This window comes from Oncorhynchus kisutch, unplaced genomic scaffold (assembly GCF_002021735.2).
Source record: "Oncorhynchus kisutch isolate 150728-3 unplaced genomic scaffold, Okis_V2 Okis01b-Okis20b_hom, whole genome shotgun sequence".
Lineage (NCBI taxonomy): Eukaryota > Metazoa > Chordata > Actinopteri > Salmoniformes > Salmonidae > Oncorhynchus > Oncorhynchus kisutch.
Genome location: NW_022261978.1, coordinates 9,793,807 through 9,811,455, shown reverse-complemented (window position 1 = coordinate 9,811,455; position 17,649 = coordinate 9,793,807). Strand labels below are relative to the sequence as shown.

General features: G+C 41.8%; 1 protein-coding gene across 1 annotated transcript; it reads left to right on the top strand.

Moving 5' to 3' along the window:
* Positions 1 to 6,553: 6,553 nt before the first annotated feature.
* LOC109884918 (gastrula zinc finger protein XlCGF57.1-like) lies at positions 6,554 to 14,572 on the top strand. The gene is made up of 2 exons (XM_031811105.1): positions 6,554 to 7,199; positions 12,542 to 14,572. The coding sequence occupies exons 1-2, from the start codon at positions 7,016 to 7,018 to the stop codon at positions 14,116 to 14,118; spliced, it is 1,761 nt and encodes a 586-aa protein (XP_031666965.1). The 5' UTR covers positions 6,554 to 7,015; the 3' UTR covers positions 14,119 to 14,572.
* Positions 14,573 to 17,649: the final 3,077 nt, after the last annotated feature.

Genomic DNA, 17,649 nt, shown 5'->3' with positions numbered 1-17,649 from the left:
AGGTGGTTGCTGTGTACAGTGCATTATGGGGGAGGTGGTTGCTGTGTACAGTGCATTATGGGGGAGGAGGTTGCCGTGTACAGTGCATTATGGGGGAGGAGGTTGCCGTGTACAGTGCATTATGGGGGAGGTGGTTGCTGTATACAGTGCATTATAGGAGAGGTGGTTGCTGTGTACAGTGCATTATGGGGGAGGTGGTTGCTGTGTACAGTGCATTATGGGGGAGGAGGTTGCCGTGTACAGTGCATTATGGGGGAGGTGGTTGCTGTGTACAGTGCATTATGGGGGAGGAGGTTGCTGTGTACAGTGCATTATAGGAGAGGTGGTTGCTGTGTACAGTGCATTATAGGAGAGGTGGTTGCTGTGTACAGTGCATTATGGGGGAGGTGGTTGCTGTGTACAGTGCATTATGGGGGAGGTGGTTGCTGTGTACAGTGCATTATGGGAGAGGTGGTTGCTGTATACAGTGCATTATGGAGGAGGTGGTTGCTGTGTACAGTGCATTATGGGAGAGGTGGTTGCTGTGTACAGTGCATTATGGGGGAGGTGGTTGCTGTGTACAGTGCATTATGGGGGAGGTGGTTGCTGTGTACAGTGCATTATAGGAGAGGTGGTTGCTGTGTACAGTGCATTATGGGGGAGGTGGTTGCTGTGTACAGTGCATTATAGGAGAGGTGGTTGCTGTATACAGTGCATTATAGGAGAGGTGGTTGCTGTGTACAGTGCATTATAGGAGAGGTGGTTGCTGTGTACAGTGCATTATGGGAGAGGTGGTTGCTGTGTACAGTGCATTATAGGAGAGGTGGTTGCTGTGTACAGTGCATTATAGGAGAGGTGGTTGCTGTGTACAGTGCATTATGGGGGAGGTGGTTGCTGTGTACAGTGCATTATGGGAGAGGTGGTTGCTGTATACAGTGCATTATAGGAGAGGTGGTTGCTGTGTACAGTGCATTATAGGAGAGGTGGTTGCTGTGTACAGTGCATTATAGGAGAGGTGGTTGCTGTGTAGAGTGCATTATGGGAGAGGTGGTTGCTGTGTACAGTGCATTATGGGAGAGGTGGTTGCTGTATACAGTGCATTATAGGAGAGGTGGTTGCTGTGTACAGTGCATTATAGGAGAGGTGGTTGCTGTGTAGAGTGCATTATGGGAGAGGTGGTTGCTGTGTACAGTGCATTATAGGAGAGGTGGTTGCTGTGTACAGTGCATTATAGGAGAGGTGGTTGCTGTGTACAGTGCATTATGGGAGAGGTGGTTGCTGTGTACAGTGCATTATGGGAGAGGTGGTTGCTGTGTACAGTGCATTATAGGAGAGGTGGTTGCTGTGTACAGTGCATTATGGGAGAGGTGGTTGCTGTATATAGTGCATTTGGAAAGTATTCAGACCCTTTGAGTTTTCCTACATTTTGTTATGTTACAGCCGTTTTCTAAAATCGATTCAATTGTTTTTGGCCCTCATCAAACCTACACACAATACCCCATAATGACATCACAATACCCCATAATGACATCACAATACCCCATAATGACATCACAATAACCCATAATGACATCACAATAACCCATAATGACATCACAATAACCCATATTGACAAAGCGATAACAGGTTTTTAGAAATGTTTGCAAATGTATTAAAAACAGAAATACCTTATTTACAGAAGTATTCAGACCCTTTGCTTTGAGACTCTAAATTGAGCTCCGGTACATCCTGTTTCCACTGATCGTCGTTGAGATTTTTCTACAACTTGATTGGAGTCCACCTGTGGTAAATTCAATTGATTGGACATGATTTGGAAAGGCACACACCTGTCTGTATAACATCCCACAGGTAACCAAGCCACGAGGTCAAATGAATTGTCTGTAGAGCTCTGAGACAGGATTGTGTCGGGGCACAGATCTGGGGAAGGGTACAAAAACATTTCTGCAGCATTGAAGATCCCCCAAGAACACAGTGGCCTCCATCAATCTTGAATGGAACCACCAAGACTCTTCCTTGACCTCGCCGCCCGGCCAAACTGAGCAATTGTTGGAGAAGGGCCTTGGTCAGGGAGGTGACCAAGAACACGATGGTCACTCTGACAGAGCTCTAGTTCCTCTGTGGAGATGGGAGAACCTTCCAGAAGGACAACCATCTCTGCAGCACTCCCTATAAATCAGGCCTTTATGGTAGAGTCGTCAGTCAAAAGCCACTCCTCAGTAAAAGGCGCATCACATCATAACGAATACTTTGTATCCCTCGTTTACTCAAGTGTTTCCTTTATTTTGGTAGTTACCAATATGCCTTACAGTCCGGAAGGTTGTAGTTTGGGCAGCATGTCGCTGCCTGTGATTTCTTAACCCCGCCCTGTGGACCGGTTAAAGTATGTTTTGACATTGGGGTATTTATCAAAATGTCTTGTCAAAAGGAAAGCAACGATATCATTTTATACTTAAATTTGAGGAATATACATTTAAAAAATTCCTAACATTAATGTCCAATTGAATTGTACTTAATCAAGTAAAAACCCGCTGAACAAAAGACCTGCTGATATTGATTTATTTTGATGACATCATCAGAAATTATCGAAACGGGTTTTCTCTGTCTCCTGATAATACTCATTCTCCCGTTTACATCTGTAACGGATCATCAACGAGGGGCTATGCATTCTACGGACATTAAGGAACAACGATGAGCGATGCATTCTACGGAAAATAAGGAACGACGAGGAGCGATGCATTCTATGGAAAATAAGGAACGACGAGGAGCGATGCATTCTACGGAAAATAAGGAACGATGAGGAGCGATGCATTCTACGGAAAATAAGGAACAACGAGGAGCTATGCATTCTATGGAAAATAAGGAACAACGAGGAGCGATGCATTCTATGGAAAATAAGTCTGACTAACACTGCTCTACCTCTGTCGCCTTTCACCGCAGATGCGGAAGTGGGACATATCAAATGCAAAAAAACAACAACATATATGTATCTTAAGTTGACTGATTTATTAATTGGATTTCCGGGTGCGGACATCGACTTTAGGGATTTTACAGGGGGAGGTTGTGCTTCGGTGCTGGGTAAGGACAGCCGGCGACGAAACCCGGTAGTGAAAAGGGAATTTGAGAAACCAGATAAGATAGGGGGGTTTCTAGAAGTGCTGCCATCTCCCCGGCTTTGGAACAGACCATACTGGGTTTTTTGTCGCTTGTTCTTGGACATACCAATTAATTAGCTACGTTTTATACGTGTTTGTAACCAGAATTCGTTCTCCATTTATACGGAATTAATCGGACTCAAATCTACGGTGATCAACCTGAATATAGCCTTGTTGTTCTTCCTGTCCAGTTTGTCGCCCAGTGCAACGTGGATAGTATCCACTTCCGGGTCAAAAACAACACTGGCGTCCAATTTGTCTTCTTAATAATGACTATAAGATATTAGCCTCACTACTTGCAAAAAGAATTAAAGAAGTTCTGGATGCAATTATTGATGAAACACAGTCTGGCTTCATGAGGAACAGACATATTTCTAACAATGTCAGACTAGTATTAGACGTACTTGACTACTCAGACCTAATAACTGAGGATAGCTTCATATTATTTTTAGATTTTTATAAAGCATTTGACACAGTAGAGCATCAGTTTCTCTTCCACTCCCTTGAGAGACTTGGCTTTGGGGATTTTTTCTGTAAGGCTATTAAGACTCTCTATGCAAATGGTAACAGCTCTATCAAATTGAAATATGGCACCTCACCTAGATTTGAGTTAAAGAGAGGAATTAGGCAAGGTTGTCCTATCTCTCCATACCTGTTTTTATTAATCACCCAACTTCTTGCAAATTCTTTAAATAATAGTCCTGTACAAGGTATTTCCATAGCTGGTAAAGAAATTATTATAAGCCAGCTGGCTGACGATACTACACTTTTTCTGAAAGACGCTAACCAAATTCCCATATCGATCAATGTGATACAATCCTTTTCCAAAGCGTCTGGTCTATATCTTAACATTAAGAAATGTGAACTCATGGCTGTCAAAGATTGTGTGACACCTTCATATTATGGTATTCCAGTAAAAGAAGAACTTACATATTTAGGCATAACCATTACAAAGGATCAGAAGTCTAGAGGCTTACTAAATTTTAACCCTCTTATTAAAAAAACCCAGAAGAAACTAAATCAATGGCTACAGAGGGACTTATCTTTAAAAGGTAGAGTCCTGATAACCAAGGCTGAAGGTATCTCTAGACTAACATATGGTGCTCTATCTTTATATCTTGACCGTAAAATAAGCAAGGAGATAGACCAGATGCTTTTCAACTTTCTTTGGAGAAACCGTACCCATTACATTAGGAAAACTGTTGTAAGGAACACTTATGAGAATGGTGGACTGAATTTTCTGGATTTTACTACTTTAAATAATACTTTCAAGATCATTTGGATAAAACAATTCCTAAGAAGACCCACTTCTATCTGGAATTTTATTCCTCATCATGTCTTCTCTACTTTTGGTGGCCTTAACTTCATGTTGTTTTGCAATTATAATATTGACAAAGTTCCAGTGAAACTTTCTGCTTTTCATCGGCAGGTTTTCTTGTCATGGTCCTTAATTTATAAACACAATTTTTCTCCACACAGATATTATATATGGAATAATCGGGATATATTGTATAAAAATACCTCTCTGTTTTTAGAATATTGGTTCAGAAATAATATCCTATTGGTGAGCCAACTGGTAAATGCAGAGGGTTTTTTACTCAGTTATAAAGAATTCTTATCACTTTACAAGGTCCCTGTAACACCTAAAGATTTTGCAATTGTTTTAGATGCCATTCCCTCAGGTGTTGCTATGTTATTCAGGAACATGTCAAGACCTGACCCTCAGAGCCTACCTTCTATTGACCCTGTTGACTCATCAGTAGGAAAGATTTGTTTCTCTTTTGGTCCATTCAACAACAGAGCGATACGATCCTTGTTTCAGCAGGATGTTGTATCTATACCTTATGTCATGCCTTATTGGAATGGATTTATTGATAATATCTGTTGGAAAAAAGTTTGGATGTTGCCACAAACATACCTACTTGTTAACAAAATTAAGGAAATTTCCTTTAAAATTATTCATAAATATTATCCTGCCAACCACTATATGAAGAAGTTTAAGGAAAACATCAACTCAAATTGCTCCTTTTGTAATGACCACCCAGAAACAGTTGTGCATCTTTTTTGGCATTGTATGCATGTAAGAAAACTGTGGCAAGACATCAGTAGGTTTATAATTGAACACATTTATGAAGATTTTACACTATTGTGGAGAGATGTACTGTTTGGATTCTTTACATACAATAGAAATAAGCGGAATCATTTTTATGTAATTAATTTCATTATTCTTTTGGCCAAATTTCATATACACAAATGTAAATTTACAAACAGAAAACCACATTTTCGTACCCTACAAAAAGAAATTGAACTGTATTTTAAGACGGTTAAATGCTCTACTAACAAAAAAGCTGTTAGAATTGTAAGTATATGCATGTCCCTTAAGGTCCTTGTGTAATTGTAATGTGATATTGTACCCCCTAGCTCGATTGTCTATTATTTGTAATCTATGTATGCTTGTGTTCCCTCATGTGCTTTATGTATTGATTTGTTGTTAATAATTTAAAAAAAAAAAAAAAAAACAACACATAACACAAGACATTTAATGGAAAATGACAGCGAATCCTTAGCTACTTTCCTAGCCTGAGTACTAGTCTCTTTAGATAATATATTGCCAAAGTCTCAACGTTCAAGATGTGCTGAATTTAAGACGAAGTTGCTCTTTGGTTGTTATTTAACAATGTCAAATAAAATAATCAAGACGATAACGTTTTGTGGTTGGAAATGCAGTGTTTATTTTTTAAGAATTTAGACATTGAGCCAGCAACTATTAGACAGACCGGTTGCTTAGTAACCGGATACCAACATGTTCCGTGGAGATAAAGTCATCCTAACAATATTTACATAATCCTTGTTATTAAAAAAAATATATATATATATATATATATATTAATAGCATGTCAATAACATATATATTAATAACAACGATTATGCAAATAGTAGAACATTTGAGGTGCCGGGTACTCAGCTCTGGTGAGCTCCTGTCCAAGTTAAGCACGGGGGTAAAGGGGGAGTTATCTGGAGTTGACCTAATTTATTTATGACAGAAAATTGTATTTTGGGGTTCCCCTCACAATTTCCAATGAGATTGGTAAAGTATAACTTGTGTTCAGTGTTCAGTGCCACTTTGAATGCAGTCTGGTGATATACCAGGGCCTGGGGATGCAGTTAGGTTTGTTCTCCTTCATCATCATTCACCACTAATTTTAAATGATCACCAATCAATCAACACATGCTTTCCTTTGTACGTCTCAATACAATAATATATTAATGAATTAAATTAAATGAACCACGTTTTGTATGGAAATAAATAAAAAAAAAAAAACGTGTCTCAACTGCGTTGACCACTCCAGTCAGCAGATGGCGATGTGCGTCTTTTAGGTTCAGGCGACGCTGCCAGAGTGTGACGTCTAATCTAGTGGACGGGCCGCGTCATCAACATGAACAGTTCAGCCACCTCGGTAGCTTACTAGCCAACAGAGCCGAAATATTGGAGCTCTTTAGAAGCTTTCAGAAGGTAGTGCGAACGGCTTTCTGGCGTATATATGTGTTTTAAACACCTTTATGTCGTCTAGCTGTTACCCCGTTTAATTTCATATTGACGTTGTTAGACATCTAGCTAGCTGGTTAAGTTAGCAATAAGACTAAGCTAGTCGCTGATGCTAGTTAGGTAGCAAGCTAACACCCCATGACAGGAGGTCACTAAGTTAACTCTCCTCCTGTTAAAGAAGAGGGGTTCTGCTGGACGGAGAAAGACACTAGAGAAAGAAGAGAAGGCTGTCACAGTAATTAAAAACAAGTAGAGGGTGAGGATGTTACAATAAAAGAGGGAGAGGTTACAGTGAAAGGAGAAGAGGAAGACGCTTTCAGAGTGAAAGAGGAGGAGGATGTTGGCTACCTTGAAAGAAGAGGAGGAGGATGCAGTTTTTGGAATGAAGGAGGAAGGAGACATGACTGTTACAGTGAAAGAAGAGGAAGACGTTTTTGGAGTGAAGGAGGAAGAGGAGGAGGAGATTACTGTCACATTGGAGGAGGACGAAGAAGAGAAGAATGGAGAACTGATTAACACCAGTAAGTACAGTGAGTACTATCTTATAAAACAGGGACATTGATATGATTAACACCAGTAAATACAGTGAGTACTATCTTATAAAACAGGCACAAACGCTGCAGTTGTTGAACTAGTGTGTGATTTTAATTCTACACTTGGATATGTAGGAATTGGAAAAGGCTAACGTTAATGGTTCAAATGCTTCATTTGATTTTTTCACAACATTTTAAAACTTTGCTGAATACCTCTCTGTGGTGCTTTGCCCAGTCTCTATACTCAACATCACATGACAGCAAAGTCATTATATATATATATATTTTTTAAATGATTAAATATCAATGGTTTGTTGTTGTTGTCAGTTAGACAGACTGATCTGACTGAAATTGTCACGTTCGTCATATGGATGAGACCAAGGCGCAGCGTGATAAGCATACATTCTTCTTTTAATGAAGGAAAAACACCTAAACGAACTAACAAAGAAACCAAACGAACGTGAAGCTATATAACACGAGTGCTGACAGGCAACTACACATAGACAATAACAACGCAAAAAATAACCAAGGAATATGGCTACCTAAATATCGTTCCCAATCAGAGACAACGATAAACAGCTGCCTCTGATTGAGAAACCAATCTAGGCAACCATAGACATATAATCACCTAGACTAGCAAAACGCCTAGACATACAAAAAAACCTAGACAATACAAAAAACCCTAAACAATAGAAAACCTAAACCAACCACCCTTGTCACACCTTGACCTAACCAAATGATAAAGAAAACTAAGATAACTGAGGTCAGGGCGGGACAGAAATATCTATGATATCATGTATTACAGTCAACTCTGATTTCAAATGATGAAGAGGACAGAATCAAGACAAGGAAGGATCATTTTGATCTGGAATGTTCTAAAATAAAACAAGGCTGGAGAACAGGTTGTAATTGATATTGATGGTAGAAGTGGAGATCAGTTGATGAATTGCCTGGCAGGGCTGTGGGACAGTGGAGATTAGGGATAATTCAAATGGAACTCTTAACAGCCATTACCCAGGGATCATCATGAAGAACTAACAGCTATTACCCAGGGATCATCATGAAGAACTAACAGCTATTACCCAGGGATCATCATGAAGAACTAACAGCCATTACCCAGGGATCATCATGAAGAACTAACAGCTATTACCCTGAAGAACTAACAGCTATTACCCTGAAGAACTAACAGCCATTACCCAGGGATCATCATGAAGAACTAACAGCTATTACCCAGGGATCATCATGTGCAAGTGCTGGTTAAGGAGTTCAGTTTCAATATTTTTTTTACGGAGGGGGGGGGGGGGGGTCGAGGTGAGGAGGATTATTTAAGATGTTTTCGGAAGATGGGCGAGGCCTCTGTTGTCCTAGCTTCAGGGGGAAGCGTGTCTCATCATTGGGGTGCCATGACAGAGAAGAGTTTGGACTGGGCTGAGCGGGATCCACACTCCCCTAAGAGTGGGAGGGCCAAGAGACCTGAGGTGGCAGAGCATAGTGCTCCGGTTGGGGTGTAGGGTTTGAGCATAGCCTGAAAGTAGGGAGGGGCAGTTCCTCTTGCTGCTCTGTAGGCAAGTATTATTACCTGCGCTACTTCCTGTGTGAGGGAGGTGAGGTCGTAATCTACAGATGTTGTAGACCACGGCCCTGCAGGAGCGAGTCACTGATTTGACGTTTGCAGAGAAAGTCAGGGTGTTGTCAAAGGGTCACGCCAACGTTCTTTGCACTCTGGGAGGAAGACACCGTGTCAACCGTGATGGAGAGGTCTATGAGCGGGCAGGCCTTTTCCTGGAGGAAGAGCAGCTCTGACTTCTCGAGGTTGAGTTTGAGGTGGCCGACATCCAAGTTTCCAGGCACGCAGAGATACATGTCTTTATCTGGGTGTCAGAAGGGGGGAAGGAGAAAAGTAGTTGAGTTTCATCCTCATAGCAGTGATAGGAGAGACCATGTGCGCATATGACAGAGCTGAGTGACTTGGTGTATAGACAGAAGAAGAAAGGGCCTAGAACCAAGCCCTGGGGACACCAGTAGCGAGAGTACGTAGTGCAGACACAGATCCTCTGAACGTCACCTGGTATGAGTGGCCTGTCAGGTAGGATTCAAGAGTGTTTCAGACCCCGAGACGCCCAGTCCTGAGAGAATGGAGAGGAGGATCTGATAGAGCCTGAGACACCAGGTCCTGAGAGGATGGGGAGGAGGATCTGATAGAGACTGAGACACCCAGTCCTGAGAGGATGGAGAGGAGGATCTGATAGAGACTGAGACACCCAGTCCTGAGAGGATGGGGAGGAGGATCTGATAGAGACTGAGACACCCAGTCCTGAGAGGATGGGGAGGAGGATCTGATAGAGACTGAGACACCCAGTCCTGAGAGGATGGGGAGGAGGATCTGATAGAGACTGAGATACCCAGTCCTGAGAGGATGGAGAGGAGGATCTGATAGAGACTGAGACACCCAGTCCTGAGAGGATGGAGAGGAGGATCTGATAGAGACTGAGACACCCAGTCCTGAGAGGATGGGGAGGAGGATCTGATAGAGACTGAGACACCCAGTCCTGAGAGGATGGGGAGGAGGATCTGATAGAGACTGAGATACCCAGTCCTGAGAGGATGGAGAGGAGGATCTGATAGAGACTGAGACGCCCAGCCCTAAGAGGATGGAGAGGAGGATCTGATGATTCATAGTGTTGAAAGCAGCAGATAGATCTAGGAGGATGAGAACAGAGAGAGAGAGAGTCAACTGCTTTGGTAGTTTCCAGGACACAGAGAAGAGCAGCCTCGGTTGATTGACCCGCCTTGCCGTCCTTCTGACTGGTTAGAGTCAAGAAGATCGTTCTTGGAGAGAGGATAACGAAAAAGTTGATCAGTGACAGAACGCTCAAGTGCTTTGGAAAGGAAAGAAAGAAGGGATAGCTCTCTGTAGTTTATAAACGTCAGATGAGTCGAGTTTTTGGTTTCTTGAGGAGGGGGATCGACTCGGCCATTTTGAAGTCGAAGGGGATGCTGCCAGTGTTCAGGGATGAGTTGAGGAGGAAAGTGAGGAATGGGAGAAGGTCTCCAGAGATGGTCTGTAGAAGGGAGGAGGGGATGGGGTCAAGCGGGCAGGTTTTTGGGCAGCCAGACGTCACTAGTCGCAGGATTTAATCTGTAGAGAGAGGGGAGAAAGAGGTCAAGGCGTAGGCGTTCTGTGTGAGTGAGACCAGTGGACTCAATAGGCTGAGTGGATGAGACCAATAAACTCAATAGGCTGAGTGGATGGGACCAGTGGACTCAATAGGCTGAGTGGATGAGACCAATAAACTCAATAGGCTGAGTGGATGAGACCAGTAAACTCAATAGGCTGAGTGGATGAGACCAATAAACTCAATAGGCTGAGTGGATGGGACCAGTGGACTCAATAGGCTGAGTGGATGGGACCAGTGGACTCAATAGGCTGAGTGGATGAGACCAATAAACTCAATAGGCTGAGTGGATGAGACCAGTAAACTCAACAGGCTGAGTGGATGAGACCAGTGGACTCAATAGGCTGAGTGGATGAGACCAGTGGACTCAATAGGCTGAGTGGATGAGACCAGTGGACTCAATAGGCTGAGTGGATGAGACCAGTGGACTCAACAGGCTGAGCGGATGAGTAGTGGATGTCATCAAAGTGGTTGAGAGAGAGAGAGAGAGAGTTTGCGGTGGTGCATGACCATCTGGGTACGGGCTGAGTGGTTAGGGGTTGGAGGAAAGAGAGACCGAAAAGGAAACAAAGTAGTGATTAGAGACCTGGAGGGGGGATGCAGTGAGATTAGTAGGAGAACAGCCTCTAGTAAAGATGAGGTCCAGCATATTGCCTGTCTTGTGAGTGGGAGGTGACTGTGAAAGTGGGAGGAGACTGGGAAAGTGGGAGGAGACTGGGAAAGTGGGAGGGGACTGTGGAAGTGGGAGGGGACTGGGAATGAGAGAGTTGGAAATAAATTAATTGAAGGCAGACGTCGGGAGGTTGAAGTCGCCAAGTACAAAGAGCGGTGAGCCATCGACAGGAAATTAGCTTATCAAGGTCTCAAGATCATTGAGGAACTCTCCAAGGGCACCTGGTAGATGGCAATGTTAAGCTTTAGTGGAAAAGTGACAGCATGGAATTCAAATGTGGAGATGGACAGGAGAGGGAGAAAAGAGAAAATCTCCACTTAGGAGAAATGTGTAGCCCTGTACCACCACCGCGATGACCAGTAGCAGTGTTCTCTGGGGTCATCCATGTCTCCATCAGGGCCAAAATGTCAAGGGACTGTAGGGCAGCATATAGGCTGAGATTAACTCAGTGTTCTTGAACAGCAGATCCGCAGTTCCAAACAATGCCAGAAATCCGGAATTCCACGCAGGGAACACTAAACTAGAGATCCGGAATTCCACGCAGGGAACACTAAACTAGAGATCCGGAATTCCACGCAGGGAACACTAAACTAGAGATCCGGAATTCCACGCAGGGAACACTAAACTAGAGATCCGGAATTCCACGCAGGGAACACTAAACTAGAGATCCGGAATTCCACGCAGGGAACACCAATCAACTACCGGCAATCAACAGAATCAATCAATCAACTACCGGCAATCAACAGAATCAATCAATCAACTACCGGCAATCAACAGAATCCAAATATACAGTTGAGACGATCTAGTCGAGAGTAAACAGTTTTATGTTGAGACGATCTAGTCCGGAGTAAACAGTTTTATGTTGAGACGATCTAGTCGAGAGTAAACAGTTTTATGTTGAGACGATCTAGTCCGGAGTAAACAGTTTTATGTTGAGACGATCTAGTCGAGAGTAAACAGTTTTATGTTGAGACGATCTAGTCGAGAGTAAACAGTTTTATGTTGAGACGATCTAGTCGAGAGTAAACAGTTTTATGTTGAGACGATCTAGTCCGGAGTAAACAGTTTTATGTTGAGACGATCTAGTCCGGAGTAAACAGTTTTATGTTGAGACGATCTAGTCTGGAGTAAACAGTTTTATGTTGAGACGATCTAGTCGAGAGTAAACAGTTTTATGTTGAGACGATCTAGTCCGGAGTAAACAGTTTTATGTTGAGACGATCTAGTCCGGAGTAAACAGTTTTATGTTGAGACGATCTAGTCGTGAGTAAACAGTTTTATGTTGAGACGATCTAGTCGAGAGTAAACAGTTTTATGTTGAGACGATCTAGTCGAGAGTAAACAGTTTTATGTTGAGACGATCTAGTCCGGAGTAAACAGTTTTATGTTGAGACGATCTAGTCCGGAGTAAACAGTTTTATCATGTGGAGCTTTAATTTAGATCTCTCTGTTTAACCAAATACTCTGTTTGTCTTTGGCAGGAGAGAGACCAGACTCTCACTCTGACAGCAGGGAGAGTCCTTCAGGGGAACCAGACTCAGAGACGCCCAAACCAGCGAGACGACACCCCTGCTCCCAGTGTAATAAGAGTTTTAAGTGGTTATGGAAGCTGAAAGAGCATGACAGAACACACACAGGAGAAAAGCCATACCACTGCTCTCAGTGTGGAAAAGGTTTTACCAACTTAGGGAACCTAAAAAAACATGCAAAATTACACACAGGAGAGAAGCCTTTCCAATGCTCCCAGTGTGGAAAGGGTTTTACACGGTTAGGGAACCTGAAGGACCATAAAAGAGTACACACAGGAGAGAAGCCTTTCCAATGCTCCCAGTGTGGAAATGGTTTTACTCAGTTAGGGAACCTGAAAAGGCATGAGAGAATGCACACAGGTGAGAGAACATTCCAATGTTCTCAGTGTGGAAAGAGTTTCACACGGTTATGGAGCCTGAAAGAACATAAAATAGTTCACACAGGAGAGAAGCCTTTCCAATGTTCCCAGTGTGGAAAGGGTTTTATTCTGTTAGGGAACTTGAAAAAGCATGAGCGAACACACACAGGAGAGAAGTCTTTCCAATGTTCCCAGTGTGGAAAGCGTTTTACACGGCTAGGGAGCCTGAAAGCTCATGAAAGGATACACACAGGGGAGACATTTTACAATTGCTCTCTGTGTGGAAAGAAATTTACCAAGTTAAAGAACCTAAAAAAACATACAAAATTACACACAGGAGAGAAACCTTTCCAATGCTCCCAGTGTGGAAAGAGTTTTACACGGTTAGGAAACCTGAAGGATCATAAAAGAATACACACAGGAGAGAAGCCTTTCCAATGTTCCCAATGTGGAAAGAGTTTTACACGGTTAGGAAACCTGAAGGACCATCAAATAATGCACACAGGAGAGAAGCCTTTCCAATGTTCCCAGTGTGGAAGTGGTTTTACCCAGTTAGGGAACTTGAAAAGGCATGAGAGAACCCACACAGGACAGAGAATATTCCAATGTTCCCAGTGTGGAAAGAGTTTTGCACAGTTAGGGAGCCTGAAAGAACATAAAATAGTACACACAGGAGAGAAGCCTTTCCAATGTTCCCAGTGTGGAAAGGTTTTTACCCTGTTAGGGAACTTGAAAAAGCACGAGAGAATACACACAGGAGAGAAGCCGTTCCAATGTTCCCAGTGTGGAAATAGTTTTAAAAGGTTAGGGAGCCTGAAGGAGCATGAAAGAACACACACAGGAGAGACATCTTACCATTGCTCTATGTGTGGAAAGGATTTTACCAAGTTAGGGAACCTAAAAAAACACATACAATTACACACAGGAGAGAAACCTTTCCAATGCTCCCAATGTGGAAAGGGTTTTACACGGTTAGGGAATCTGAAGGACCATAAATTAATACACACAGGCGAGAAGCCTTTCCAATGCTCCCAGTGTGGAAAGGGTTTTACCCAGATAGGGAACCTGAAAAGACATGAGAGAACCCACACAGTCTTAACAATGACCCCAGGAGTTGGAACCAGTTCAGAAAACAGAACAGAAAACCGCAAAAAAAAATGTTTTTATTGAGGAACAGAAACAGAACCGGGAAAGAAAGTGATCTCTTGTGTTCTGGAACAGAAACATTATTTTAAAAGCATGGTAACCGGTTAATAACGTTCTTTTAAAGTAACTGTCCTGTGAAAATCTAACTTTTTAAAGTTAATCCTCTCCTAACTCATATCCAAATAATGTTGTTGACTCGTCCGATTCTCGTATTTGAGGCCAAAGCATAAATTACAGATGAAAAAAAAACAAACCTCTTTTAAAAAATTACTATTTCCTCATAGAACATCTCCCTGAGGAGAATGAGCTGGCCAATCCACGGTCTACTCGTGTTATTTTTTGTGACCGGTATACGCCCACAACATTCTATTAGGAAGGCGTTCTTAATGTTTTGTCCACTCTGTGTTCCTCTGCATGATGTATTGTTACACCGCATAGGAGCAGTATAGACCTAGTCTGTTCATTATATACATCTACATGATGTATTGTTACACCATGTAGGAGCAGTATAGACCTAGTCTGTTCATTATATACATCTACATGATGTATTGTTACATTATGTAGTAGCAGTATAGACCTAGTCTGTTCATTATATACATCTACATGATGTATTGTTACACCATGTAGGAGCAGTATAGACCTAGTCTGTTCATTATATACATCTACATGATGTATTGTTACACCGCATAGGAGCAGTATAGACCTAGTCTGTTCATTATATACATCTACATGATGTATTGTTACACCATGTAGGAGCAGTATAGACCTAGTCTGTTCATTATATACATCTACATGATGTATTGTTACACCATGTAGGAGCAGTATAGACCTAGTCTGGTCATTATATACATCTACATGATGTATTGTTACACCATGTAGGAGCAGTATAGACCTAGTCTGTTCATTATATACATCTACATGATGTATTGTTACACCATGTAGGAGCAGTATAGACCTAGTCTGTTCATGATATATTTGTTAATCCGATCTGTTTGTTTGATTGAATTAATTATATTTATTATTATTATTATTAATTATATATAAAATTAATAAGACATTGCCTTAAATGCAGATGTGTTGGAGATGTTTGTTTTAAATCATTAAAATCTGCACTAACCCACTTGCCTCCCTTTATATGTCTCAATATAATATTACTAATTAATTAAATGAATGAAAAATACACGTTGTCAACTTCCGGGTCAGTAGCATCAGTCAAACCTTACACACACCCACACACACCCACACACACACACACACACCAACAGACAAGTGCCTGATATACTATCTCTGATAAGCAGGAAGGTGCTAAGAATAGATATAGATATATTAATTTATTAATTATTAATATATCTAGCCTTAGAAATAAGGTTCATGAAATCAATAACTTGTTAACATCGGATAACGTTCATATACTGGCCACCTCTGAAACTCACTTAGATATTATATTTGATACAGCAGGAGCAATACAGGGATATAACATCTACAGAAAAGACAGGAATGAAAATGGGGGAGGTGTTGCTGTTTACAATGGGGGAGGTGTTGCTGTTTACAATGGGGGAGGTGTTGCTGTATACAATAGTGGTCTGATACTCTTTCCATTTGAATATTATCGCTTGCACAGTGCTCCTTGGGATGTTTAAAGCTTGGGAAATCTTTTTGTATCCAAATCCGGCTTTAAACTTCTTCACAACAGTATCTCGGACCTGCCTGGTGTGTTCCTTGTTCTTCATGATGCTCTCTGCGCTTTTAACGGACCTCTGAGACTATCACAGTGCAGGTGCATTTATACGGAGACTTGATTACACACAGGTGGATTGTATTTATCATCATTAGTCATTTAGGTCAACATTGGATCATTCAGAGATCCTCACTGAACTTCTGGAGAGAGTTTGCTGCACTGAAAGTAAAGGGGCTGAATAATTTTGCACGCCCAATTTTTCAGTTTTTGATTTGTTAAAAAAGTTTGAAATATCCAATAAATGTCGTTCCACTTCATGATTGTGTCCCACTTGTTGTTGATTCGTCACAAAAAAATACAGTTTTATATCTTTATGTTTGAAGCCTGAAATGTGGCAAAAGGTCGCAAAGTTCAAGGTGGCCGAATACTTTCGCAAGGCACTGTATTTACGGCTATAGGCCACCAAGTGCTAAAGGTCTATATGGGATATATAGATACGGCTATAGGCCACCAAGTGCTAAAGGTCTATATGGGATATATATAGATATATATACGGCTATAGGCCACCAAGTGCTAAAGGTCTATATGGGATATATATAGATATATATACGGCTATAGGCCACCAAGTGCTAAAGGTCTATATGGGATATATAGATATATATATGGCTATAGGCCACCAAGTGCTAAAGGTCTATATGGGATATATATGGATATATATATAGATATATATATGGCTATAGGCCACCAAGTGCTAAAGGTCTATATGGGATATATATGGATATATATATATGGCTATAGGCCACCAAGTGCTAAAGGTCTATATGGGATATATATAGATATATATACGGCTATAGGCCACCAAGTGCTAAAGGTCTATATGGGATATATATGGATATATATATAGATATATATACGGCTATAGGCCACCAAGTGCTAAAGGTCTATATGGGATATATAGATAGATATATATATACGGCTATAGGCCACCAAGTGCTAAAGGTCTATATGGGATATAAAGATATACAGTGGGGCATTTTTAATGAATTTATTTGCAAATTATGGTGGAAAATAAGTATTTGGTCACCTACAAACAAGCACGATTTCTGGCTCTCACTGACCTGTAACTTCTTTTTTAAGAGGCTCCTCTGTCCTCCACTCGTTACCTGTATTCATGGCCCCTGTTTGAACTTGTTATCAGTATAAAAGACACCTGTCCACAACCTCAAACAGTCACAATCCAAACTCCACTATGGCCAAGACCAAAGAGCTGTCAAAGGACACCAGAAACAAAATTGTAGACCTGCACCAGGCTGGGAAGACTGAATCTGCAATAGGTAAGCAGCTTGGTTTGAAGAAATCAACTGTGGGAGCAATTATTAGGAAATGGAAGACATACAAGACCACTCATAATCTCCCTCGATCTGGGGCTCCTCGCAAGATCTCACCCCGTGAATCAAAATGATCACATGAACGGTGAGCAAAAATCCTAGTACCACACGGGGGGACCTAGTGAATGACCTGCAGAGAGTTGGGACCAAAGTAACAAAGCCTACCACCAGTAACACACTACACCGCCATGGGACTCAAATCCTGCAGTGCCAGACGTGTCCCCCTGCTTAAGCCAGTACATGTCCAGGCACATCTGAAGTTTGCAAGAGAGCATTTGGATGATCCAGAAGAAGATTGGGAGAATGTCATATGGTCCGATGAAACCAAAATTTAACTTTTTGGTAAAAACTCAACTCGTCGTGTTTGGAGGACAAAGAATGCTGAGTTGCATCCAAAGGACACCATACCCACTGTGAAGCATGGGGGTGGAAACATCATGCTTTGGGGCTGTTTTTCTGCAAAGGGACCAGGACGACTGATCCGTGTAA

Bases quoted from the DNA above. Each gene is read 5' to 3' on its own strand.
- LOC109884918 (XM_031811105.1), top strand. From the start codon at position 7,016: ATGTTGGCTACCTTGAAAGAAGAGGAGGAGGATGCAGTTTTTGGAATG. The intron at 7,200-12,541 runs GTAAGTACAGTG...TGTCTTTGGCAG, and splicing joins TGGAGAACTGATTAACACCA to GAGAGAGACCAGACTCTCAC.